This window comes from Magnolia sinica, chromosome 4 (genome assembly GCF_029962835.1).
Source record: "Magnolia sinica isolate HGM2019 chromosome 4, MsV1, whole genome shotgun sequence".
Lineage (NCBI taxonomy): Eukaryota > Viridiplantae > Streptophyta > Magnoliopsida > Magnoliales > Magnoliaceae > Magnolia > Magnolia sinica.
Genome location: NC_080576.1, coordinates 16,063,818 through 16,090,856, shown reverse-complemented (window position 1 = coordinate 16,090,856; position 27,039 = coordinate 16,063,818). Strand labels below are relative to the sequence as shown.

Sequence of the window (27,039 nt, the reverse complement as noted above, 5' to 3'; positions counted from 1 at the left end):
AACCAAAAGTTTGGATGGTAAACAAACATTACAGTGGGCCTTAGGAAGCTTTTAATGGTGAGCGTTCAATCACAACTGTTTTCCTGTGGTGTGGTCCACCTGAGATTTTGATCTGATTCAATTTTTATTTATAATGGCATAAAATGATTTGTAAAAATGTATGAACGGCGTGGATAAAACAAATACATCATTATGGGGCCCACATAGCACAGACAAGTAGCAGAAGAGTACACTATGAAGGCCGAAATGACGAAAACACCCTTGACGGGGATAAATTGAAACGAAGGGAGGCCAATCCGACCTTGCAGCGATAATCATGGCAGCTGCTGGAACAGTGTACTCAGCGGCCATTCTCCTCCCTGGATGCGCACGATTACTTCCTCTGCGGCGCACGACAACTATCAAAACGCCTTCCTCTTTCTTCCCTTCTTTTCCCTCATACCCTTCCTTCTCTCCTCCTCTGCAATTCAAATATTCTCCTCCTGCAAGAAAATTGCAAATCCGAGCTGCAAGAACAGAGTCCAAAGGCCTCTCCGTAGGCTTCAGAGCTCCTGATTTTGAGGTAATTTTCGAAAGAAAATCCATACGGGTGATTGCAATTTCTTCAAATTATGCTGAAATTTTAGTGGGTTTTCTTTCTTGAATTGAATTTGACAGCTTCCTGAGCCGCTGACTGGGAAAATGTGGAAATTGGATGATTTTGAATCATATCCTGCTTTGCTGGTAATACCCTCTTCTTCAAAAATTTTGTTTGAATTTTCAGTTGATTTCAGTCATTCTTTTAAGAATCTGTATATATGATTCCTATGTTCTTGTTTTGAATTGCATGATGTTGGGTTCCTAGTGTTGCACTTTATAATTTTTAAGTAGTCGTACTCATTATTCTGTACGAAATTTGGTACATTTCGGTCCGCTTTTATGGTATGTACTAGTGGGTTCCATTGTTCTGTGATCCAAACCGTTGATACTATGGGCCCCACGGTGGATGACGTGTGCCAAAAATCTCCAGATGGAAAATCATGTCCCTTTAATACTTTGCCAAACAAATAGAGGGTTAAGATAGGAAATTCTGCAACGGTTCAAACTCTACAAAAGCAATGCCAAATATTCTAGAACTAGATCTTCCTCCAAAAAGTTCTTGATTTTTTAAGTTAACCTCTCTACAAATATCCGGCTCTTTAAGGGCCTCTTTGTTTTTCTAAATGCAACATAAATGAGCTGTAAATGGGTAATTATTACTTTTTACAGCTGCTTGAAAAGACAAAATGCGGTTGTAAATTTTCCTAAAAAATTGTTGCAGAAAACGTTGTTATTTGACTGAAATTATGGTGGTAAATTTTGTGAGGCCCATCCTCATGCATGTGTCTGATCCACACCGTCTATTTATTCTAGGTGAGCCAAAAAAATGAGGCATATACCAGGCTCAAGTGGACCACACCACAGGAAACAGGTGGAAACCAACTCTTACTGTTAATAGTTAAAATGAGCCTAGGACTCACATGGATGTGTACCTGCCATCCAAACCGTTCATAATGTCATACGGACATGGATGAAGGGAAAACACAAAAATAAGCTTGATGCAAAACTTCTAATGGCCCCAAAGAAGAAATGAATGGTAAGTTTTCAATTCCCCCTGTTTCGTCTGGTGTGGTCCACCTGAGCTTTGGATTTGCCTCGTTTTTTGGCTCATGCCCTAAAATGAGAGGGAAAAACGAATGAACGGCATGAATCAAGCACACATATAAAAGTGGGCCCCACTAAAATATCCTCATTTCCTTGGTTTCAACCCACTGTCAACGTGAAGTCACTGTTAAAGGGCACTGCTGAAGGTAAATACAGGGGTAAGTAACAATTGCCCATTTACACCCCCATTTAACCCCCGTGAATTGAAAAACAAACCGGCCCTAAGGGGTCGTTTGGATGCTTGTAAATGGTTTAAGTTGTAAATGATTTACCTGTAAATCATTTACAGGCTGTAAAGGACAGTTTGGCTTTAAGCTGTAAATGATTTATAGGCAAATCATTTACAGTGTTTGGATAGCCTGTAAATGGTTTATATCCTGTAATTGGGATAGTTTAGAGAAGTAATTCCTTTAAAAACATTCAAATGGCATATAAGAGTGGATTTTAAAGTGGATCATTGGGTTAAGCCCATCTCACTAAAGCTTAGGGTTGATCCTCATATAAAATCAAGCACTAGGTGAGCCATAGAAAGTGGGCCCACGAATTCAAATGCTCTTTTATAAGGCCAAACAACTAAATATAAATGCTCCAACCATAAACACACTCAAATAAAAATAGGAAACACATGTCTTCATAAATCCAAATACATATTGAAATACTCAACCAAATACGCATTTGGAAAATAAATCTACCACCGAATAAACCTGGTCCCTTTGTAAGATAGTTGGCGGCCTTCCACATCATATTATTGTTGATGATTGTGAGAATTTTCAACTCTGCCCATACCTAGACCGTTAAATTCCCATTATTTCTTTGGAATTCCTCAATTGTGTCACATAGGTGGTCCAATCTTTGCATTACACCCCTTGTGGAGTTAGCTTCTTCTTCTTCTTGCGTACTAGAGCGGACGATCTCACATTTAGATGACTACTTCCCTCGGCTTGTTCAGCCTGTAGATATGTCTCCTCCGAGAAGTATTCATCGCCCGATGGTGTATTTGATCCCATTCCTTCAAATGGTGATGGGGATATCGGAATATCATCTATTAGGTAATATGGAGTCTCTTCTGCAAGTTTGGAGACAGTGCTTGCCATGCTTTCAGTCGCATGGTCCTCTCCAAAAACTATATCCATCTCGTGGAAGAGTGGATTTGGCCTATTCTTTATTGAGCCACAACAGGGTGTGCCTGTACATAAAAGTAGTTCATATATTAAATTCATTCATTTTAAAGTTTATATTACAAATACAAACAAATATTACATGATCAGATATTATGCTTTTAACTAACCTTAATGAATTCTTTCCAAATTTCTTCTTCTGCAGTTACACATTTACGTTCCTCATCCCATCCAAATCCACTTAGATTTAATGCTTCCTTCGTCAAATTGTATTTTTTTTTTTGTAAAATCCAAATATGGTTTCTGCAGTTTTTCCAATCCACATGGATACCGGAGACGTTTACCACTGCCTTTGTTGCTGTAGTCAGAGTAAAAGCTTTAAAACCGTTATCACTTTTTACCCATGGCTGACGTGCTCAATCAAAATATCAATCATCAACTTGTCCATTTGGTCAGTCCAAGAGATGAAACCCTTTTGACTGTTGCTTGCTTTCGAATGTCATGACATTCTAAATCTTAAAAGATAAGAAAATCAATTGCAAGAAATATAGTGAATTTTTGCATTGATATCTGAATATCTATAAGAAGATATATTGATATTGAAAAAAAATCATTTACTACAACAGTCCAAATTACAAACATAATGAAGACAAAAATACAAAATAGAATTAATCAACACATTGTCCAGGTTGTCCCACATTGCTTTTCCGATGCTTAACCCAAACTTAGTCAATCTTTGTCTCTCCCTCTTATCTCTCGCCACATAGCTTTCATCAATAGCTTCATTTGGCTCTTCTTCGACTTCTTCATTTAAGCCACCATCATCATATTCATTTTTTGCATGGTTAAAGGTATCTTCATCCTTGTCACATTCATTTTCTTCTTCAGTGTCTTCGTTTATTAATTCTAATTTAAGGTCAATGCCATGGTTTTCGTTTACAATATGATTATATAATATACAACATGCCATTACTATATTCACTTGTGTACATAATGGATAAGCCAGGGCTATCTTCAGTATAGGAAATCGTGCCTTCAACACTCCAAAACAACATTCAACAACGTTTTGCAATGACAAATGCCTAAGATTGAACAACTCCTTCATATTTTGGGGTTGACTATGCTGCATGAATTCCTTAAGATGATATCGTACCCTACAAAATAGGGTTAAGAAACTAGGCTGGTTCACAAAACCGGCATCCACTAAGTAATATTTACGTACAAAGTGAAAAAATAATACGTTTTACTTCAACTATAAATGTTTCATCTAAACTTATTGGACATGTACCATGAGAAGGTAATGTCTTTTGGAACAATGAGCTTGTCTCTCTGTGCAAGTGCATTTGCTAACATTCGTAAATCTGCAACTGACCCTTCCCACCTAGTAAGAACATATTGAAATTTTAAGCTAAAAGAGCAACTTGCCAATACATTTTGGAAAACAAATCCATTTCGATTATTCCACTTTGGCTTGCGCTTTTTAGAGAATCATCGCTGGAATGTGCGTACCATCTATGGCTCTAACACAACTCTGAAAAAGTTTTATCACCTATATTAGTTTACCACATGCCCTTTTCAAAGATATTATTATGAAATGAAAAAGATATGTTGCTTACTAACCCGAAAATATGGAGGAAAAAAAACTTCGTATTGTTCATTATTTCGAGAGATACCTCATTCCCTGGCGGCTTGAGAAAGTTGTCATGTAGAATGATGATTCCGTCAAGGATCCTATTGAAGTGATGGCTAATTGTTTCACCTAAATAATTAAAATGGTGTTGCAATCAATGTTCGAAATATCGGTATTGTGTTACGTATTGCATCCTTGGGATACAGATACGTATCGGTTATCACACGGGATATATCTTTTGTATCTGATAATTTATCACAATTTTTGGGAAATATGGGGAAACATTGGGAAAATAGTTGAATTTTTTGATGGAACTTCAGGAATTGTTAAAAAAGATCTTAACACACACTTTCAAATCATAACATCTCAAAAAAGAAGTGCGCATAATACGCTTCCTTTGTATAGGGTCCTAAGCTATGTGCTGTTTGACTGAACTAAGGCAACTATATTCAAATTGAATGTATAACATTTAGAGTGTATGTGATGACCACTTCATCAAACACTCCTAAATACTTCGAAATTAGTCTCAATTGACAGCTGCTTGAAGGAAAATTTCGGAGAAAAAAAAAAAAAAACATGGGGAATATGAAGAACCAATGAATATCGAAATCAAAGCCCTAACTCCATGATTTTTCATGCAAAACGTGAAGAACCAATGGATTTGTAGCCATTTGCCTACATTAAGACGCTGCTATGAGTGGATCATTAATGTAAGGGGAGAGCTTGTAACAAAACTTCTGGTGGAGAGAGGTGTCTATGATCATTAGAGAGGCTACTACCCACAACATATGTTTCACTGCTATTGTTTTCTCACTGTTTGAATGGATGAGATGATGCACTACTGCAATGTGATGGTGCAGGTGATGTTTGTTTGCAATCATTGCCCATTTGTCAAACACTTGAAGAAAGATATTGTAAAGCTATCAAATTTCTATATAAAGGTTTGTGAATGATATCCTCTTTAATCATATAGATTGTGTCAATTTTCCCCTCTATCCTACTTTCACTTGGAGGATTCAGTTTTGAGCATTACACTAAATGGCCCACTGCTTATGTGTTTCTCATACGCGGTTGCAGAAGGGACTTGCAGTTGTTGCAATCTCATCAAACTCTGTAGCTACTCATCCACAGGTATCTTATAATGTTGAATACCTTACTGTTCGCTAACATTCAAATGATGCTAGGTCCAGTAAAATTTATTTACTTATGTGTATCATTCATCTGTTCTACTAAAGAATTTCAGCAGTTTTTGCTGATAACAGACTGTCAAGAAGATCCTTCTCTTTTACACCTTTGTCCAGAGGCTATGTAGCCCCACATGCACCCTTCACATATACCTTGACACGTAGACATCCAAGTCATGCATCAGGTGGGACCTACTGTTATGGCTGTCAATGGTTCGGGTTGACCTGAGGATCTGGCAAGCCAATCCTGCTCAGATTCTGGTCCCGACTCAAGTTTCAACCTGGATCCAGTTAACCATCAGGTCATTTCCATGTCGAGGTTGGTCTGACCCCGTCAAATCCTAAATATAGGAATCCATTTGTTAATGCATTTGAAAAGAAATACTTTCCTCAAGCATGGATTGGAACTAGATCCTACTGCTACATTTAAAAAGAGAGAAATCACTTTAGGTAAAGGCAATTGCTGCCTCGCAGGTGGTTGTTTTTTGAAAAGGAATTTTGGGTTTCCCAACAGGAGATAAACATTGATACTCTTGTTTGCTGGAATGATTTATAATCATGTAGACGATTCTGCACCGGCACACATATACCTTAAGTTAAACCATTTAAATCATGGGACCCAATGGATCATAACCCATAAATCCGATGGAACCTATGATTCTAACTTGCCAATTTTTTGACATCTAATGTATAGTTAAGCTGGAAAGGACAATGATACAAATTCAATAAAGAAATGCTCATTAATTGAAGGTAAAAAATTGTCTAAGAAATCTCCTGTTGGAACTATGCCCCATCTACAGAGGGCCCTACTATTTTAGTGGTTTGGATTTCATCAAATGTATCCCATGTGTATGATGTTGAGTTTATGCACATGGCTGCCACATGATGTCGTCTTAACAAATAACTCCTCCCAAAAATAACATCCCATCCCGGTGATCACACGTATGCAGCCCCTTCCCTGTTTCTATCTCTGCAACCTACTATCCATCTTCTCTTTCACTGAGGGTCTTGAGGCGATGGCCCTCTTCTTGTTTCCTTCTCATGCAAAAGCATTACCTTGATGTGTTTCTCTCCGATCTGGATCTTGGTATCAACTCACATCTGGGAGTTCAGATCTGTCTCGGATCCAGGTGGGTCTTTTCTCCATTTGGATCAGATCTGGATCAACCCTGTTTTGTCTTGAATCTGAGCTGTTCACAGCCCTACCTAATGTATATATGATCTGGCTAAAACTTACCGCCCACGGCTTGGGTGTCCTACTCTGGTAGCGGCTTTGTGTAGAGTTGCATGTGAAATCCCCTTTGTCAATACCTTTTTTCCTTTTGCTTTGGTAGCAGTAAAAACATCAAGTTGGTTATGTGATATCACTAGTAACTGATTAACTGTTCAAGTGGTTTGCTTATTTATCTCTACATTCTACATCATGTTGGTTCTCACAGGATGGACCCGACTTCATGGCTGAAGAAGCTAAATTATTCAAATATCCTTTCCCTTATCTTTATGACCAGGTAATCTTGTGCAAATTTTCATCAACCCTTGCTTTTAACCTTCTTTTCTATAAGCCATATTTCCTTTGCTTAATTGAGTATTTTAAGATACGCAGAAATGCACCATTTTCACTTAACATGAAGAACACAGCTCCTCATAAAGATAAAGGATGGATGAGCTGGTAGAGACTGGTGTGTGTGAGAGTGATCCATGGTTCAATCCCTGGTACTGTTATCTTATTTTGAAAAAAAAAAAAAAGCTCCTCAAACAACTGTCATCTCACCCCTTGACATAAGAGCTCAGTTCGCATGGAGAATTTTATGTTTTTTAGCCTTCCATAATAATTAGGATTTGTAAATGTTCACTTTAACAAAGTCTCCAAACTTGTGCTGCATTGATGGATCCTTTAAAATAGATGCCAATAAAATGAGGGATCTTGTGGATCATTTATGCAAGTTTGAGGTTGAATTAGTTTAAGCTTGGACATCTATACACAAATTACTTTGCAATGTACGCGTACCTCTGCACCCTTAAGTATGCTACTATACATACCATATGTTCATGCCATTTATTGTTTTAGCAAGTATGGCTTTTGAATAGACGGCCGGGATTCGTTGTTTTAATAGGAGATGTTTTAGCAAGCCATTAATGCCAGGCTCAGAGCAACAAAGGCCTCAATGGAGTTTCTTCTTGCTGTATAGTGGGAAGAAATGAATTGAGGACATGCTTTGAACAAATGGAAGTGTTGATGAACATAAATAATGCAGTTGAGAGCAAGGATCTTGGGATTGCCGGAACTTTGGGTTGAAGTCACTGTTATCATGAGTCCATGACTCATGATGCATAGATTGAGTAGCTGATTGGCTTCAAATGTGGAAATAAAAAGACTACAATGCCAAGGCAATGAACGAGATTCTTTTTGTCATCAAAATGAGTAAGCTTAGTGAATCTTGAAGAATAGTTAATATAATTAAAATGCTTTTAGACGGTGTATTATAATTGATGCAAGCAAGGCTGAACTGATAGGTAGCCGGTCATGCATGCCATGCGCATGGCGGCTCCACTATCATGCATGCCGTGCCACCAGGCCTAGGGGACGCAAACCTAAAGAAAGATATATGAGAAGCATTACCCGGCTCCCCGTGAATACAATTGCTTTGGCTGGTTGGTAGGCAAGAAAAGAATTCTCGTGGTGGACAATCTAAGAAAGAGGGGGATGCAGATTGTTAATATCTGCTTATGCTGCATGAAGGATGAAGAAACGGTGGATCATTTGCTCATTCACTGCCCTTTTAGTTGGAAAATCTGGTCTGACTTTTGCAAGCGTTTCAACATCAGCTGGTGTGTGGCCGGTTCGGTTCACAATCTACTGTCTGCCTGGCACGGGATCAGGGTAGGAAAAAAAAGATCGTGCCTTTGGAGAACGACTATCCTAGCTATCTGGTGGTCTGTTTGGGAAGAAAGAAATGGTAGATGTTTCAACAATTTATCCAACTCTGTGGAATCTGTCTCTTCCAGGGCTAAGGGTCTCCTTATTGAATGGGCTATTAATGTTTCTTTTTTGAAGGGCTTTGACCTTCGCTTTTTAGGCGCCTAGTTGAGTCTGCTCCCTCAGGAGACTCTTCCCTTTCCTGTTTTTCCCTTTCTTTTTGATATATATATTCCGTTGCTTCTGAAAAAAAAAAATAGTGGTTAAATCTTCTACCCAATATTTTGGAATTTCCTTGTTTAAGAACCTCCTCTTTGTTGCACCAGCATGGGTTCAAGCCTGTTTCTCAATGGTACAGGGCGTGTTTCAACATTGAAGTCTTCGGTCCAACCCCAACTTATCAACAGAATACCTCCAGTAGGATCCATGCCCGGATTTTCTTGAGCGTGATTCATCAGATTCTAATGCTCATGATCAATAGCTTGATGAATATGATCTTGTGCTCAAAAGGCAGATCCAAAGCTAGCAGTGTTACCTAGGAGCATACTTCTGTGTATCATATATAGCAACATACCCCTTTGACCTAGGTAGAAAAGAAATCTATTGATATCCACCATCAGTTTGGCCAGAAGGTGAAAGTGGAAGGAACAAGGGGCCTTGCACCTATAGGACAGTCCCGACCTTCATTAGCTATATGCAACTAAAGTAGTTTCATACCCATCAAACCTAGTGGAGTACTCACCATGACATATCTAGGAAGACAACAACAGATACAGATCTACCATAAGCAAAGGTGACTACTGAGGCAGAGGCAAAACCCGCATAAGCGGAGGTAACCCCACCTTGAGAATGAAACTCTTGAGTATATTAGACTTCATGGTTCAGTTACTTTACCGCCCCACATAGTGAAAGATCGCTTCAGAGTGAAACATCCCCACACATCTGTCCCATTATTTTGAAAGTATTTGATGTAGGTTAATGAATTGGATGATAGGTCTTCTCCCCTTCACAACATGGGGCTTCAGTTGCTTTTAAGAAGGGAGAGTCATAAAGTGGACTCGAATGCTATTTGGCAAACCATAGGCAACATCCAAGCAAGCAGCGGTTCAACGCTACACCACTTTTGCGTCAATTCCTTCCCTCCATATGGTTTCTGATTGAATTAGCTCATGCGAAAAATTCTGTGGCTTCATTCATGTTTGAGATTGTGGCTACGAGTTTGTCTCCCGGCACCGCCACCACTAATTCAAGCATCCATCTAACATCTGTTTTAAGAGTGATCAGGTGGGAGGAAGAATCATTGACTTTCCTGACTTCTTGAATCTGATGCCTGAAATAGAGGATTTCTTGCTTGCCATGGAACGATTATTGACCTAGGTATGGAGTATTTAGCGAGGTCTGCTTGGAGTTATTCAATTGTTTATGGTCGGCTGATGAAGGCAGTTCGGAATCAAAGTTCTCTTCTGTTCCCCACCTACTGAAATGCTACCTCAAATATCTGGTTTGATTCATGGCTACAGATCAAGGGACAGATCAGTCCAAAGCGAGTAGCAAGTTATGGCTTCAAAGCTTAAAGCAACCAATGGACTCATTGGGGCCTTAGATACCACTTTTTCTCCTCCTCCAATCAACGCTGGATGAAAGGTAGGTTGGCTCAATATTGCTAATGAGTTTCGGATTGGATGGGGATGAAGCTAGTCTTCTCGATGGCAAGGATATGCTTTATCCTGTCTATTCCTACAACTCCTTTAGGCTAGAATTTTGTGTTTTTCAGTCAAGCCAAGTAACTTCAGATATTTGCGAATTATTAACATTCTTTTTGAGCTACTTAATTTGCTGAAAAGCTAATTTTCTGTATTTTACTTATAGTTACAAATATATATTTTCTAACATGGATACATGAATACTCCAGGGCTTTTGCTTTCTCAACTTGTAAAGAGCTACGACATTATTGGCCCCGCTTTTGCTGAATGTAACAAAGAAACTACCTAATGTATTAATCATGAACAAGTTCTATGTCTAGATAGCAGAAGAGAGATGGTCAGTGTACCGAGAGAGAAACCTTATGGAAATCCAAAAGTGATAAGGGAACCATGGTCCCATGTCTTTTGTGTGACATAAATGCTCAACTGAGATGGTCACTGAGAAACTGGCTTTGACTCCTTCATAGCGCCTGAGTTGTCAATGCATATTGAGACAAAAACAAAAAACAAAAAAAACAAAAACGAAAAAAGGAAAAAAAAGAAGAAGCTAAAAGACATTGTTTGGTAGACATTAAAATGATAACCACACATGCATAACCACACATGCGAGGGCGCAAAAAAAAAAAAAAAAAGAAACCGTCTTACCAAGCTGGACCTCTTTAAGGGTGGGGCCATCTGGATCATTCAAACCCAGTGGCAAAATCTTATGGATATCACTTTAGCTGGGTCACAGTTATCTGAGCCTCAGAAACTTGAGTTTGTTTTTAATGAGTTCTGCTTTTTTGTCTCGGGGATAAACATTTCTCTTGCTTATGTGGGTAGAGAGGCCATCGAGATTGCGGCCTCTCTGGCTAGATTTTGCATTAGTCATTCCTGTCTTTGTATAGGTAAATTGTTCCCACTTATATCCATTTCTTTCAAAAAAATAAATAAAATAAAATTTATGGAGATCACTTCTGATGGCAACCATTTTGAGGGTTTGAAGGAATGCAATAAAAGAGTTCTGTACAGATTCTGTGCCATAGACCAGGTTGTGGCAAGTGTGCGATATAGTTAGCTACCGGCTAACGCCCAAAGATTTCAAAGGGATGGCAACATTGGATTTCCATAGAAACTGGGACGAGTCATCCAAGACTCCTGAATCCTCATAAGAACAGGTATGTGGAAGCTACATCTCGATGGTAATTCCCAGGGCAACCCAGGTGGTACAGGTGTCACTTGAGTTGTAAGACATGGTAGAGGCTCTATTTGTGTAGTTTCCTCCAGCCTTGCGAGTATACATGATTCCGATTATGTGGAGTTGAAGGTGGTTAAGGTTGGGGTTAGTCTTTCATTTTTCAAAATATATGAGGCCTCTGTCTACAGCTCGTTAGATGAGCTAGTAGAGCCATATACCTGCTAGGAAAATGACCAGGCTTTGAGCCCTCTTGCCCTTCCTTATCAACCCCTTGGAGGTAGAATTCTCCAAGGTTACTATTTTTTGTAGGCCCTACAATTTTGGAAGGCGGCTCCAAATCTACAATCATTTGGGCTGCTGGATGTTGCAAGGTGCCTTCAAAGTGTGATTTTCTTGTTAATGAATAAAGGAAAAAGCTTCCTCTCATAATATTTCCTTTCCTCAAATATCTAGGGAGGTTAATTCTACAGAAGACGTCTTAGTGGAAGGTCTATCTGCAATAAGTTGCGTATTACCAACAAATACCATTGCCTTACTGGATTTTTGTTTTTCACATGCAGTCGCAAGATGTTGCACGGGCCTTTGGAGCTGTCTGCACGCCAGAGTTTTTCCTCTTCAAGAAGGTAATGCCGTTTGTCTGCAAGCACCTCCTATTAATCTACTGCTTTAAGCAGGGAAGTTGATTTTGAACCTGCTTGAGTGCTTCATTATCTTGGCCTTCATTCTTGGGCAGCTGGTCTGTGACTCCTGCAGACTTTTTTTTCCTCAGGGCCTGTTTGGTACAGGGGATTAAATGGTATGGCATCGCATTAGATGGAATCAACACCATTATTGCACAATGATTTCATGTTTGGAAATACCATGGTATTTTGATAATCTGATCTCACGATTGGGATCAAATTCTTCCTTTAGGAAAAACAGTATTTAGTGAAACCTGTGTTTGGTGGACCATAGAATTGCAACCAACAGACCAGATTTCACAACTGATGCCGACCACTTGTGCGGATATGCAAGTCGAATGTCATGTGTAAAGGGCACATATGGATGGACGGCACAAATAAAACACATGCATCGATGTAGGGCCTAGATGTAGTGGATTTTGAAATCCACCAGAAATCCCACGGTATCTACTATTGGGACTAGATGATATGATATTTGAATTAATCCAATCCTTCCTGTTGTTTCCAAATGCCAGATGGAATTTGCATGGGACCAAATGCAATTCCATGCCACCTAATCCCACGTTCCAAACAGGTCCAGTTTCATGAGGTCCAACCGGAGAAATGTGATGCCTACTAACCATTCGAATCTCATTCCCACACATGCCAATGTGGCAAGATTGGATTCATCTGGTGGGCTGCACCATGTATTTGCCATGGCAAAAAGAACGAAAAAAATCTGGTCCAGTCATCAGGTAGACCCCATCTGCTTGAAAAAAAAAATGGACGTTTTTTAGATGACGTATGGTCCACATTTAACTTACACCCTCACATGTGACCCATCCAATGACCGAGATCTGTCTGGCCATGTAATATACATGGTAGGGTCAACCTGATGAACGGTGGCAATCTTTGACAAATGTGCCATGCTCACAGGTACGAGGAGAGTAGGATTTGTAGCCATAGACTCCTTGATCTAACCATTGTTTTTCGTCAAAGGATCAGAGAAAAAAAAAAAAAAGCATACCTGTCATTTTTTCACCAAGCAGCCTGGTTTAGGAGTCTGCAGATTGTAGTCCTCGTGGACTTGCCAACCCCATCTATCCATGGGCTGTTGAAAGGGGGCCAGGCGCAAAAGCACTGGACACTACCTTCCTTTTCCGTTGCAGAAATATATGTTGGAAGAACATTTTAGTTAATAAATCTACATTCTGGAAATTATTTTTTTGTCAACAGGTTTACATTGTCTCCATTCAAGTCTTAAGTCTTGTTCTGATACCTTTCTAATTACACGATTTACTTAACGTACGTGCAAAACAATTTCTCACACAAAATTTGCAACAGGATGGACGGAGGCCTTTTGAGCTGTTTTACCATGGACAGTTTGATGATTCACGACCAAGTAATAATGTGCCAATCACAGGGAGGTGCCTTTCTATGACTTGCCTACTGTTGTTGTTGCACCTCTTTTCACGTCCTTGTGTTGTTTTGTAAAAAAGCTTTATGAAAAGGATATTCAAATGCATAGTTGAAATCGTCATGCCAGGTACACATGTTAGATAATTGTTGTATGGTCACCCACAAGATTATTATGACAAGCTCATGCTATCTTTTATCCCCCTTGTTTTCATATAATATTTATGTATGGATATGATGTTAATGTACTTCTGTTGATTTGGATATCTTTTTCTTATGATCCTTGGCCCAAGTACATGTATATTATCCTCTGACATTAAGATGAAAGAGGGGCCCATTGTTGGTGACTAAAATTATGGATTTGATGACACCCACCATGGATGAACCATGCTGCAGGATCTCCCTGATGGGACAATCTAGCCCTTCGATCAGTTGCCTGCAAGTGGACAGTTAAAAAGAAAACAAAAATGGTCCGCACTCAGCTGAGGTGGCCAAAGAATGGATAGTTAGGATTGAGTCCTAGAGTTAGACTTAGGGATCTTTGGGCATGGCCCGTCCACAGCAGGTCCCATCATTCAACAGCCTAATATTAACTATGGGCCCTCTTTTACAAACTCAAAATATCCTGAGCTGAGGATCATATAATTCATCTTATTTATATTATATACTGATATGGCCAGTTTTGTTCTTTCAAAAAAAAAAGGCCCAGTTTTGTGCTCAGTGGGCTCGTCTGTCACTGCGTGCTCTAGACATGAACTGTTCTCAAATTCCCCTTTGTGGGTAGGTAATAGCTGTGCGAAGGTGCAGCATCGGACCTCTGTGGTGGCATATGAGTCATGTTGGTAATCAAGTATTGGCAGGTCCCTTGATATTTTCTGCAGCCAAGTACCGAAGCACGACCTTTCATATGTGATGGTGCTTTGTGCTTAGTGGTTTTCCTGGCAACCACCCCTCCATGACCCTACTTTCTTTCTCACCCTCTGGGCTGTGCATGTAATAGCTGAGGTGGGGATCAATAATGGTTGGGATGTGTTGGCATGTGAGTGGTGTCAATGGGAACCTCTTCCTATGCCTGGTTCCAAGAGCACGAGTAAAACAAAAGGTTGATGTCTGGTGGACAGATCATAAAACTTTTGTCAATCTACCATTTAAAAGCCAACACCAAAATTCTCATAGAAAGACTAAGATGTTGATGATGATATTTATATGAACTAATGTATCGTCAGTTAACTATATGTCCAAAAAAAAAATGTTGGATTTTCACGGTTGCCTTCTCCGATATAGACTTGGATCTGCATCCAAGTTAGAAATGTCAACTAATTTTGTATTTAAAATTCTTCAATGTGTATAGGGACTTGAGTCTTGCAATAGACTGTGTTCTCAGCGGCCAACCATTATCCTCAAGGCAAAAACCCAGGTTGCCTTTATTTTTCTCTATTTGTAATTTCCTGCTGTACATTTCAAGTGGAATTTGCTTCTCTTCCTGTCTTACATGCTCAAGGTCATTTTGTTGTGTCTCAAAAGCGTTGGATGCAGTATAAAGTGGCACCCTGAAAAGAGTCAGTGATCCACAGTGGATAGTTCAACTTTCTGGAGATCATAATCTACACATTTGAATTATATTTGAGGTGTGTTTTCTACTCAAAATGGTTGATATTTTATTGGATATCAACATATTACATCTCAAGCATGCATTTGGATGCTCTACTGAACTGGAACACAGTAATGTAGTATACCCTACAATGCATCAGATAGGGTCTGGCTGATGCAAGATCAGGCCTTGAATTGTGGTCCGACTGGATTGTATGGTCCGCAGATCCATTTGGATGCCAAATCTGATGGTCCAATTGACCTGCGGGGATCACAGAGTCAATCAGATGGCCAGATAACCATACAGTTGGACTCTGGGGCTCATAAGCCCCACCAGATTCCAAATCTGGACTTGCATATCAATTGTAGGCCATTAAATAGCCCAATATATACCAAAGAGTTTTGGTATTTGTCAGTTTTTTATATAAACTGTGTAGATCCAATATCCCATACATCTGTGCAAGGAAGTCCAATCAGTAGTTTAATGTGTGGATATTTATCAGGAATTTTAATTGGTGATTCCATTTTAATTACACATTGGAGATAGTTTAGCAAATAACTCTTATTTGGGTGAATAGGCCTTGGCTTCTTTGGTTTCAATTAGGAATTTGTAAAGGTTATATATAAATGTAGCCACACATTTGTTAGAGATCATTATGAGAGTTTTTTAATGAACTGAAATTATTTCCTTTTTCTAGAAACCTAGAGGTGCGATTCTTCTAGAACCCCCTTGGCCTGACACCATTGAGCTTGTGTTGAGCGATTCCACATATTTATCTTTATTTGTCATTTCTTTTAATCTCTTGCTGATCATTGGGCTAAGATAACAAAGATGCATTAAAAATTAAATGAGGAGAAAGGATTTCCCAGTACAAAGAGAAGGGTGAGGAGCCCCCTCCTTAGCAACATCTGCAATGGAGTTGGCTTCTCTGCAGACGTGAGCAAACAAAATACTTAGTCCAGTTGCCAGAGATCCACCTTCATTGAGAACAAAAGAAAGACTCAAAGGTTCACACCCAACCCTTTGGGTTTGGGCTTTGGCCCACTTTATAACATTGATCGAGTCCACTCTGACAATTACATTGCACTCACAAAAGAGATTACGGACTGCCCTGACAGCTTCCCAATGAGCATACACTTCAGCCTGATGGGCAAACCCCTATGAAAAATATCTTACTGCTGTCAACAAAGAGAACCCCACCCATTCCACTCGTATCTTAGTTTTCTCAGTGACCTTCTGGACTGAGGATGCTTCCTTACAGATCCATCTGGTTGAGCGATATCTGCAAACAGAGCAAGGGGAAGAAGCTGCCATGGAATTTTGCCACCAATCTTAAATGGATCACAATCACAGATATTGCAAAATTCATCCACTTTTTTTTTTTTTTTCTGATTGTTGACTCGATGACAAGAACAGGCTGAAAAACTATCCCACAAATATGAAGCCATGGGATAGTGAATGAGCACATGATGGACTTATTGATGCATCAGTTAGGTAGGGTGAACCCCCCTTCTTTTCCCGTGATCAATTGTTAAGATTTCCTCATTTATGCATTTGGGAAAAGGGAGAGCGACAACTCACCTGCTGTCGACCATTTTCGTGTCCTCAAACCTTCTTCATTTTCCGAAAGATGAACCACCTCGAGGATGCTCATAAGCTCAGTATACTTGGAGATTTCTTCACCTTTCAAGTTTCTTCTGAAAATCATTTTCCACCCTAACTCCCCTGCTATAATTTGCAGCACTCTTTCACTGATGCTTGTTTGTGAGAAGCCACTCTGTATAAATTTAGAAACGTGTCATGGCACTCTTTCACCGACACTTGTTTATGAGAAGCCACTCTGTTTATTTTGGTCATGGCACGCGGGCATTCCCAGGAAAAAGGATCTCCCTATATGGAGAGTTGCACTCTTAGCTGTCATTTGGTCTCTTTGGGGCGAGAGAAATGCCTGCTGCTTTTGGAATAGAAGTTCTTCATCTTTGGGGTTCATTTGTAAAGTTCACTGGTGTATTAGGTATAGTGGGTGCCTTAAAGGGCCTGGGTGTTTTTTTTTTTTTGGATGTTTTTCCATTGTATCTCTTTCTTTTGTTTTTGGTTTCTTTTTGCCATTTCGGCTCAATAAAATTCAGTTTCTTCCACATAAAAATAAAAAATAAAAAAAATCTAGAAACGTGTCAGCAAGCAAACTCCCCAATCCACATGTCCTTACATAGCCGACTTCTGTCCCCTTGAATCCATACTTCTCTAGAATTGTTATGTACTTGAATCGATACTTCTCTAATTCATTTTCCATCTTGGTGCTACAGTGAATAAGCCAATTCAGTGTAAAAGAAATGACCGAGCTGATGGTGTCGCTGACTTAATTCATAATGATCTCCAAACCCATGGTTGCAATTTCATGCATTTCAAATGGTGCCTGAAATGATCTTTATTGCAATGTGGGGTGCTGGGGGCTAGTTCCTAGTTGTGAATTTAGGGGGGCTAGACCTACTTGGTCATTTCCACTTTATTCTATTGAATTATTGCTATTCAATTCAGTTGAGCATCCAATGCAGCCTAAATAGGAACAAAAGGGTGCAATTGGATGATTTTAGCTTGTCTGATTTTCCCCCCTTATTCCTCTAAAATGGCCACACAGTCTGGTCTCCCTGAAAGATACAGTGGTGAATGAGTGTGCCGCTAATCTGATTCATTTGACAGTCTCAGGCAGGGAGATGAAACCATCTTGAATTCCCTTTGAAGAATTGAGTGGTCTAGACTGTCAACATTGTTCCTCAAAATCCCTGGAAGCATTTTTTCTACCTCAGTGCCTGAAAAGAATGCAGCAAGGAAATGATGACTGGCATGTGACCAGTGTTGCGCTGCACTTGTATCTGCTACTCCCAAATAAAATGGTATTAATGTTCTGTACTTTTTCTATTTGATTTCAAACAATGGAGTGTGAATGCCGCTGTGCCTCCTATGATATATATCACATCACAGTGGTGTCAAGACATGCATGTTTTCTCTAAAAACTGCAAGGCATGGCGATGTTCAAGAAATCCGTCATGATTTATGGGTTTCTTCTAGCATTTTTCATCCTCTTAATTCCGATGTGTGTAACGAGCTTCGGATCACTTGAAGAAACTTTGATGTCGGATGCATTAGATGTTCTTTCAGCTGGAACCTGGAGTTTTTACCATTCAAGGGTAAGACAAACAAGAGGTTTACTAGCCCTACATGCACCCCAAATCTGCCAAACTTGGATGTGTAGGACATCTGAGTGGGTGTCAAATGGGAGCTACTGTACTGGTGATCTGGCTGAAAATTCGGTCTGTTTAATTATCATGAAGGCGACATGTGCATGAAAACAAGGGACACGTAGCCTACCTGATGGTTAAATGACCTGAGATTTTGGTTCCCACTTAGTATGTGGCTTGGATACACGGGCTCCGTTTGGCATGTATGGCTGCATGTGGATTGCAAAGGGATGCATTCGGGCTAGAAAACCTCAGAAAACAATCTCCTGGATCATGGATTCCCCACTGTAATTTAGAATCAAATGTGGGCGTGCTATTTCCAGACACTTTCTTCAAGTGCTAAACACAGGAATCCTACATTCCATAGTGGTCTCGTGGTGCATGTGTCCTTTACTAAAAATCAGGCTAGCCCACTCATCAAGTAAGCAAAGCAGTTTGCACGTTGAATATAGATCGTTGGCTATCTAACCATCCATTTCTTTGTATGTGTAACCTACCCAATTAATGTACTGGCTTGATACTCGAGTTAAGGAACATTCACTGCAGTCCACCCTATGAACCTCCTGGATCCTGCCATGTTGGCAAATGTTGTGTTTGTGTTTGGCGCTTGAAGATCAGGTGTTTGGAATTAACATTTTTTGTCAAGTAAATGGCTCTGTGTGTACGTGCAAAACACCATACTAGTGTGCTGTATCTCTTTGTTATCTTCTAGTTATTCTTGACTCTCTCTCTCTCTCTCTCTCTCTCTCTCTCAACACACGCACTCACACCCCACACAGACCCATGCACTCACACCAGTGGTATTTCACCACAATGGGTACTCAGAACCCATGACCTCGTGTTGAAACTCTTGTGAGTCTACCACCAAGGCATGAGTAACGCCATACTAGTGGTGTACACTGTTTTGTGTGTACATGCAGAGGACTATACTGGTGGTGTATATCTCTGTTATCTTTTAGTTATTCTTGACTAGTTTTGATTGAAATGATGATGATCTCATTATCCCTTTGTAGTCAGAAGATTATTGTTGAGGGGAGATATATACCACAACCCGGAGATACATACCACAACCCTCTCTCTCCCTCTCTCTCATCACCACATCTTCCATAATATGGTCTGTTGAGTTTAACATTTTTCAAATCAATGGATTTGCTAGTTCCACTCAGTTTATTATACCAAGCTCCCAAACAGGTTAGAGAAACTTATGTCCTAATTTAGTCAGCAAGCATTACAATACCACCTCACCATTCCTGAAAAGTTTCAAGCATTGTTTCAGGAAAATTACAAAACAAGTGCAGGACAGTCCATCTATAAAGTCATTTAAAGTTGTATTAATACCTCCTACAAACTACTTTGGGAATTTTTATATTGGAAATATCTTTTTTAAACACACACACACACACACACACACACACATATATATATGGGAAAAGGTACTATGTGCTCGACCTCACGATAAGCTCCCGTGAGGAGCTGTGTATGGGAAAAGGAACTATATATATATATAGTTCCATATTTTAAGAATTTTGGCAAATTAAAGCAATTAAAAAAAAAAAAAAAAAACTATGATACATTTGCAAGCCACATCACTCTCGATAGCAAAATGATGGACCACACTGTGGATAAGCACAAAGCACAAAAAGCATTATGATCAAGTGATCTTGACTCTCTGATTTCTATTTGTTGGCAACAGAAACGATTATGATCATCTGATCAGTGTGATTTTTTGTAACACCCCCTTCACATCCAATGTGGGCTGACAATTTGGACCGTCTGGATTGATGTACATGTGGGCCTCATGTAGAGATTATACATCCAAAAGTATGACCCAGCATACTTCACTGCAACATCATGCACTTCCTCGCAGATTTATAGTATTCCATGGTGAGAATGCCTGTTGAGCAAACTACTTTATTTATTTATTAAGTCGTCCTCTATCTCAAGTGATGCATGTACATATGCATACTATTTTATTTTTTTTCCCTTATTTTTCTTGTGCTATTTTAAGGTGTGTTTGGTTGCACCAAATATCATGAAATTTCATGATTAATCAGTCTAATTTGTTCAAAAACTTCATGATATTTCATGTAATTTGTTGCAACAAAACACACCCTTAATAAATTGACCACATTAATTTTTCCTTAATCAAGTGGAGGGCGAGGGATCGAGTCAAGGTATCAAGTCAAAATTCCTTAAAACATAATCAAACTAATGAAAACCTTTGCAATATCTATTTATACACAATCAAAATGATCTAAATTGTTACTTTTTTGTATTGCAATTGAGTATTTTTCTAACTGTGTTTTCTTTATGATATTTCCTTTATTTTTCCCCCTCCTCTGTTCTCATTTAGCCAAAAAAAAAAAAAAACTTAGGGACCCAAATGGGTCGTGTCAGGTCAGGGGGAGTCCCAGATCTGAACCGTTAATAATCAAGCCTAGATTTCAGCCCAAGGCCCAATCCATTAGTATCTGGGTTGGGTCTGGGACGGGTCCAAGTCCAGTACTCTGGGTTTGGGTCAATCTTTGTGTCAGCCCATGGGTTGACTCGCTGGATCCGCTTTTGTGGCTGGTTGAAGCCAAGCTAAATGCATAGTGGGTCTGACTCTAGCTAGTAATGTGTCCCATTTGAGTAATGGGTTGGGCTTGGATAGGACCCCTGCCCAACCCACCCATATGGGTTATCAATGGGCTGAATCAGATACCCAGCCTGACCCATGACCTGAAACAAAATAATAGAAGATGAATATATATAAACACACATGATCGTGTGTGTGTGTGTGTGTGTGTGTGTGTGTGTGTGTGTGTGTGTGAATCCCATATTCCATTTTTAATCCTGACTTGACTTATGTTGATCCATTGAGCCTGGCTGATTTGGATCGCATAGGTGGTTCGGATCATGCTTGGGCTGGATAAATCATAAGTGGGTCAGGTTGGGCCACAGGGTGGGTCAAGTTTGGGCTAACTCTAACCTGACCGAACCTATCCCATTTTTGCTCCTATTTGGGCGAGTTTGGGTTGGGTCTAGACTAAGAGGATGTAGACCTGATCAAATTATCTATGGATTGGTCTAAGTTGGGTTGGTCTGATATTTAATTCTACACTTAATATAGATTTCCTGTTAAGCGTCCAACTGCAGTGTTTCTTTAAGCAGGTCTTCGTGTTTAGTCAATTGCCTTAAAGCATCATTTTAAGGGATGGTTTTTGATTGAATTCAGGTGACCTGGTGTGAGATCTGTATCTTAAGCCCGTACCGTTCCGTATGCCTCCGCGGCCCTTCTAGTATTTTTTGGCAACCCTCAACCTGTATCCGATGTTTACGCATGATCCTAAGCCGAGTCCTGCATATTGGAGTTGACTCGACTTGAAACTTGTACTCCTGTGACCACGCCGTTGCCCCGGTTCCAATGCCGCGACTCGCGCACCGATCTGATACTTAGACCGGGAGATGTGGGCCCGCGTTCATTCCAAAGAAACGCTGCTCGTTGCGAATTCTGAGAGAATCTCTACAATATATCTCATCAATCAATTAATCAATTAAGTCAAGTACACTCCATACCTCAAGTACAAGCAACCCCATCCCTTTCCTTTTCCAAAGTCAACTCTCTCTCTCCCCACCCATTCCTCTTTTACACAATTTTCAACTAAACCCATACCTTCTCATCCCTATTCCTTACAACACCCATCTCACCTTTCCTTATCATCTATTATTTCCCTCTCTCTCTCTCTCTCATTTCTCAAACCTCTCAAGCAACACTCAATGTCCAAAGCTCTCCAAGTTTCCCAAATCCAAGAGTGTGGCCCACTTTCCTACCTTCTCATCTTCCATCTCAATCAGTCATTCTCCATCAACCTCCATTAAAATAGAAGGCAAGGATCATAGGAGTCCAAGGAGTTATAGAGGGAGGCCGATAGGTGGGTGATCCACCGTTGATTTCTATTTTAAGGGCCCACTTGTTGTGGGACCCACTTGATGTATGCATTGGATAGGGAGGGCCCAATAGTGGCGGGGTCCCTTCCCTTCACGTCTCTCTCTCTCTCTCTCTCTCTCTCTCTCTCTCTCTCTCTCTTGTATGATGTAGAGGTATGTGGCCCACCTGATGTGTGTGTGTGGCCCACTATAAAGAATGTATTATATCCATGCCATCCATATAACAGGCCCACCTTGCTGGACCATCCAGTGGCAGGCCGCTGGCTTGCCCATCTGGATAGTTCCAGTTGAAGGGAAAATACAAATATTAGCTTGACCTAAACTCTAGTAGGCCACGTCGGCAAGTTCTGTGGGATCCACCTCCCTGTGCATCCAAACCGTCCATCTGGACATGTGTGGCCCACCTTTGACGTATGTGTTAACCCACGCCGTCCATTCATGTGGGGCCTACAACATTAGGTGGGCCCCTTTCATCCAGGCCGTCCAGCATCTCTGGACGCTGGACGCTGCCACTACATGGCTCACACATGTGTGTGTATATATGTGTGTGTGTGTATATATATATAAAATATAATATAATATATTATATATGAATGTTGTGGTGGGCCACTGTTACGTGGGACCCACCTTTATCTCACCGTCTACAGATATATTATATATATATAATGTTATATTATATATGATATTATATTATATATTTAATATTGTATATGATATTATATTACTATGTATATATGCTATATAATATAATATATTATATATGAATGCTGTGGTGGGCCACTGTTACATGGGACCCACCTTTATCATGAAGCCTACACCATCCAGATGCATCTGAACGGTGGGCATGGGTAATCTGTTGCCACGTGCAGACTTATATAGTATATAATATTATATTATATAATATTTTATATATTAATAATGTATATTCAGTGGGCCACTACGTGGACCGTACCATGATATATGCTTATATCTGCACCGTCCAATTGTTGGACGGTGCAACGGTTATGTTATCCAGACTGTCAATCCATTTTTACAGTGGGCCACCTGGACGTGTGTATCGTGGGCCCCATGTGTGACCCACCTGCTGATGGGATGGTTGGTGTGCGTCACCAGCTGCATTCACGTCAGGAAGTTCCGTGGGACCCCTATGATGTATGGGTCTTGCACTACACCGTCCATCCATTCACCTGGCGAGCTGTCTTAGGTGGGCCACGTGGTTGGACCCCACCCCTGTTGTATGAGTTTCATTCCATGTCGTCCAACTATTTTTCCATCTCAACCGTCCATCAACTGGCGTGCCACGCCAGGTATGGCCCCACCATGATGCATGTGCTATATCCCTACCGTCCATCCTCTTGGCAAACTTGTCTCAGGAATTGAGACTAAAAATAAAGCAGATCTAATATCAAGTGGACCACCCTACAGAAAACAATGCTGTTGAACGCCCACCCTTGAAACCCCTTTGGGTTACAGAAGTTTTGATTCAATATAATATTTGTTTTCCTTCCCAGTTCGGGTCCTTGTGACCTTATGAATAGTATGGATGGAAAATAAATACTATGGTGGGCCCACTAGAAATTTAGAGGTGGAAATCATTATCACCACTGTCATTTGTGGTATGGCCCAGATGATCCTTTGGATATGATTCATTTCTTTTATGCTCTATAATGATCTCTGACAATGGATGAATGGTGCATTCGACTTGGCTTATTTGACTTGGCCCATTGATTCGGCCCATCTAAATTGGCCCATTTGATTGGCTCATTTGATTCGCCTCATTTGATTCGGCCCGTTTGAATCGGCTCATTTGATTGACCCATTTGTTTTGGCCCACTTGAATCGGGATTTTTGGTGTGGTCCAAGCCCACTTGAGGCCCATTGGTGTGACCTATCCATGAGGCCCATCATGATGTATATTTGAGGCCCATGTGATAGGGCCCACTTGCCTTGTATTTAAGGCCCATATGATGGGGCCCACTTGCTTGAATCTGAGGCACATGGACAAGTCCCATTGTGATGTATTCGAGGCCCATGGATAAGGCCCATTTTAATATGTATTAGACCCACAATACGTAGCTCATTTGATGTATTCGAGGCCCAGATGCATGGCCCATTTGATGCATATGAGACCCATGTGTAGGGCCCATATGTTATGTATTTGAGGCCCATGAGTAGGGCCCACCTGTTATGTATATGAGGCCCATCGGTGCGGTCCATTGATGCAACCCACTTGTTGTATCTGAGGCCCATGGGTCGTAGTCCATTGAGATGTATACTCGGCCCATATGTCGTGGCCCATTGTGATGTATTTCCGGCCCATTTGGTAAGACCTAATGAGGTGTATTTTTCGGCCCATGTATTGCGGCCCATTGTGATGTATATGAAGTCCATGAGTGAGGCCCATAATGATGTGTATTAGACCCTTGCGTGATGCTATGGGCCCACTATATGTTTAGCTTCATATAGGCTACTACTTGGGAGCAATGTTGGTTAAATGTCCACATTGATGGGCAATGATGGTTGGAGGTCCACATTGTGACCTTCCCTTAGGCCTTGTTAAGCCCATTCTCACCGATTCTGATTATCAAGGCCGATTCTGATTATTAAGGTCGATTCCGTTTAGTCGAGGCCGATTCCGTTTCGTCGAGGCCGATTCCGATTATCAAAGCCGATTCCGATTATCGAGGCCGATTCCGATTATCGAGGCCGATTCCGATTATTGAGGCCGATTCCGATTGGTTGAGGCCGATTCCGTTTGATGAGGCCAATTCCGATTATCGAGGTTGATTCCGTTTGGTTGAGGCCGATTCCGTTGGTCGAGGCCAATTCCAATTGTTGAGGTCGATTTCGATTGTCGAGGCCTAATGTAATGTATATAAGGCCCATGGGATGAAGCTCTTTGTGATGTATATTACACCCGTGTTAGAGGCCCATTGTGATATATATGTGGCCCATGTGATGTGGCCCACTTGATGTATATGAGGCCCAATGTGACGTATTTATGGTCATCCATTGATGCCCACCTTGATGTGATGCATAATGAATCCGTGTGAGAAGTCAATTGCGATGTGTTTGGGGCCTATGGGTTGTGGCCTATTGTAATATATTTAGGGCCCGTGGGACGTGGCTCATCCGATGTATATAGGCCCATGTGATGTGTATTAGGCCCATGTGACGCGGTCCATTTTGATTGTATGAGGCCCATTGTGGTGCATTTGAGGGCCAGGCTATGGAGCCCATTGTGATGTTATGCTAAGCTAATGTGAAAGGCCCATCGTGATGTGTATTAAGCTCTTGAGTGAGGCCCATGGTGTTGTATTTTTAGCCCTTGTATGAGGCCATGGGTCTACTATATGTTAGGCTCTATGTGGGTCTTTCCTTGGGGGCAATGTTGGTTAAATGTCCATATTGTCGATGTCGATTGTCGATGCCGGTTATTGGTACCGATTATGAGTATGTGACAGTATAGTATCATGATACATGTCCATACGCATCATCTGTATGTTTGTTATGAGATGTAGTTGACCATTGCATATGTCATTAGAAAAGTTGTTATGAGACTCTCAGATAGGCAGAGGTTATCTCACATAAGCGCACGGTATGCTCAGAATTGATGCATGACTGAATTGTATGACTCATGCACCTTGCATTGTGTATTGTGATTACTGTACGCCCTAGCGACATCAGGGTTGTAGCCTTCACAGGCACATCGTGGATGGACAGATGAGATACTGAAAATCTGTTATTAGCATCGGGCTGCCATAAATGGCCCTGGATGAAAATTCCTACACCCTCTTGGTACCAGAAGATGCCTCAATATCTAGACCGATATATATGAGCGCATGAGGGCCGTATACTAGTACGCTGCGTCTCCCACTGTGTCGTGGTCGGTTGGGAGGGGTGTGTCCTTACCCGCCTGAGGGAGTAGGCATAGCTAGACTGAGTTTGACCAGCTCATGAATGGGTCCGCTATCGATATGCCGGGTATATATTGGCTGACTACTGGCCAGGCGGATAGTGAGGTCTTTTCCACTTATCCAGTTGTGCGCTTGATGTGGCGGCAAGTTGGTGTAGAGTGTACTAGACTCCGGTGATGATCCCAGAGATGAACAGTACTAATATGTGGACTTATTGAGTAGGAGTTGCATATTCATTCATTCACTATCCACTTGGGCTGGTGGTGCGCAACTATTTGTTACGTGTACATTTGTAATGGTCAAGATTTCAGTTGGGGTGCGCGACTAACCTAAGATCAGGAATTTGCCACATTGAATCTGACTATCCAAATTAGGTATGAGACTAGTTTGGATAGAAGTCCCTTCTGATGGACCTCATAGCCTGCGATACTACGTACTATCATCCTGACTTCACACTCTAGTATGGTCATTCCATTCGCACCGCACATCGCATTACATCCACGGCATATGGCATTTTGGGTTACTATATTTCTGCATTTATATGACCTAGATAAGGCTGATGGTATTTGTAGCTCTCCCGAATTGCATATTGCATTGCATCCTCGATATCTGATATCTAGTTCATTGTGTTTCCGCATTACATAGCCAATTTACATTACTTTCTTAGTATATGACATTGAATTGTTATGTCTTTTCATCGCATATCCTGGATGAGGTTGATGATATTCTTATGGACTTGCAGTATTTCCGCTTGCTTTGATATCGTATGATTCATGCCAGTAACTCCGATATTGTATAATTAAGGCATTGTATTGAATGCTTAACGCTTATCTCGTGCACACACTTACACTACCCTCTAAGCTTTCTATGAGCTT

General features: G+C 40.7%; 1 protein-coding gene across 6 annotated transcripts; it reads left to right on the top strand.

Annotated features, from left to right (window-relative positions):
• Positions 1-286: 286 nt before the first annotated feature.
• LOC131242578 (uncharacterized) lies at positions 287-18,156 on the top strand. Of its 6 annotated transcripts, none has more exons than XM_058241309.1 (10): positions 289-562; positions 658-723; positions 5,292-5,372; positions 5,509-5,562; positions 7,055-7,123; positions 11,973-12,035; positions 13,416-13,498; positions 14,839-14,904; positions 15,012-15,115; positions 17,785-18,156. In XM_058241309.1, exons 1-9 carry the CDS (start codon positions 317-319, stop codon positions 15,052-15,054), a joined length of 771 nt encoding a protein of 256 aa, XP_058097292.1. In that variant the 5' UTR covers positions 289-316; the 3' UTR covers positions 15,055-15,115; positions 17,785-18,156. The 6 variants fall into 6 exon arrangements, with proteins under 6 accessions (XP_058097295.1, XP_058097294.1, XP_058097292.1 ...); XM_058241310.1 differs by having other exon boundaries at positions 17,717-18,156; XM_058241308.1 differs by lacking the exon at positions 17,785-18,156 and adding an exon at positions 17,385-17,688.
• The last annotated feature ends 8,883 nt before the right edge of the window (positions 18,157-27,039 follow it).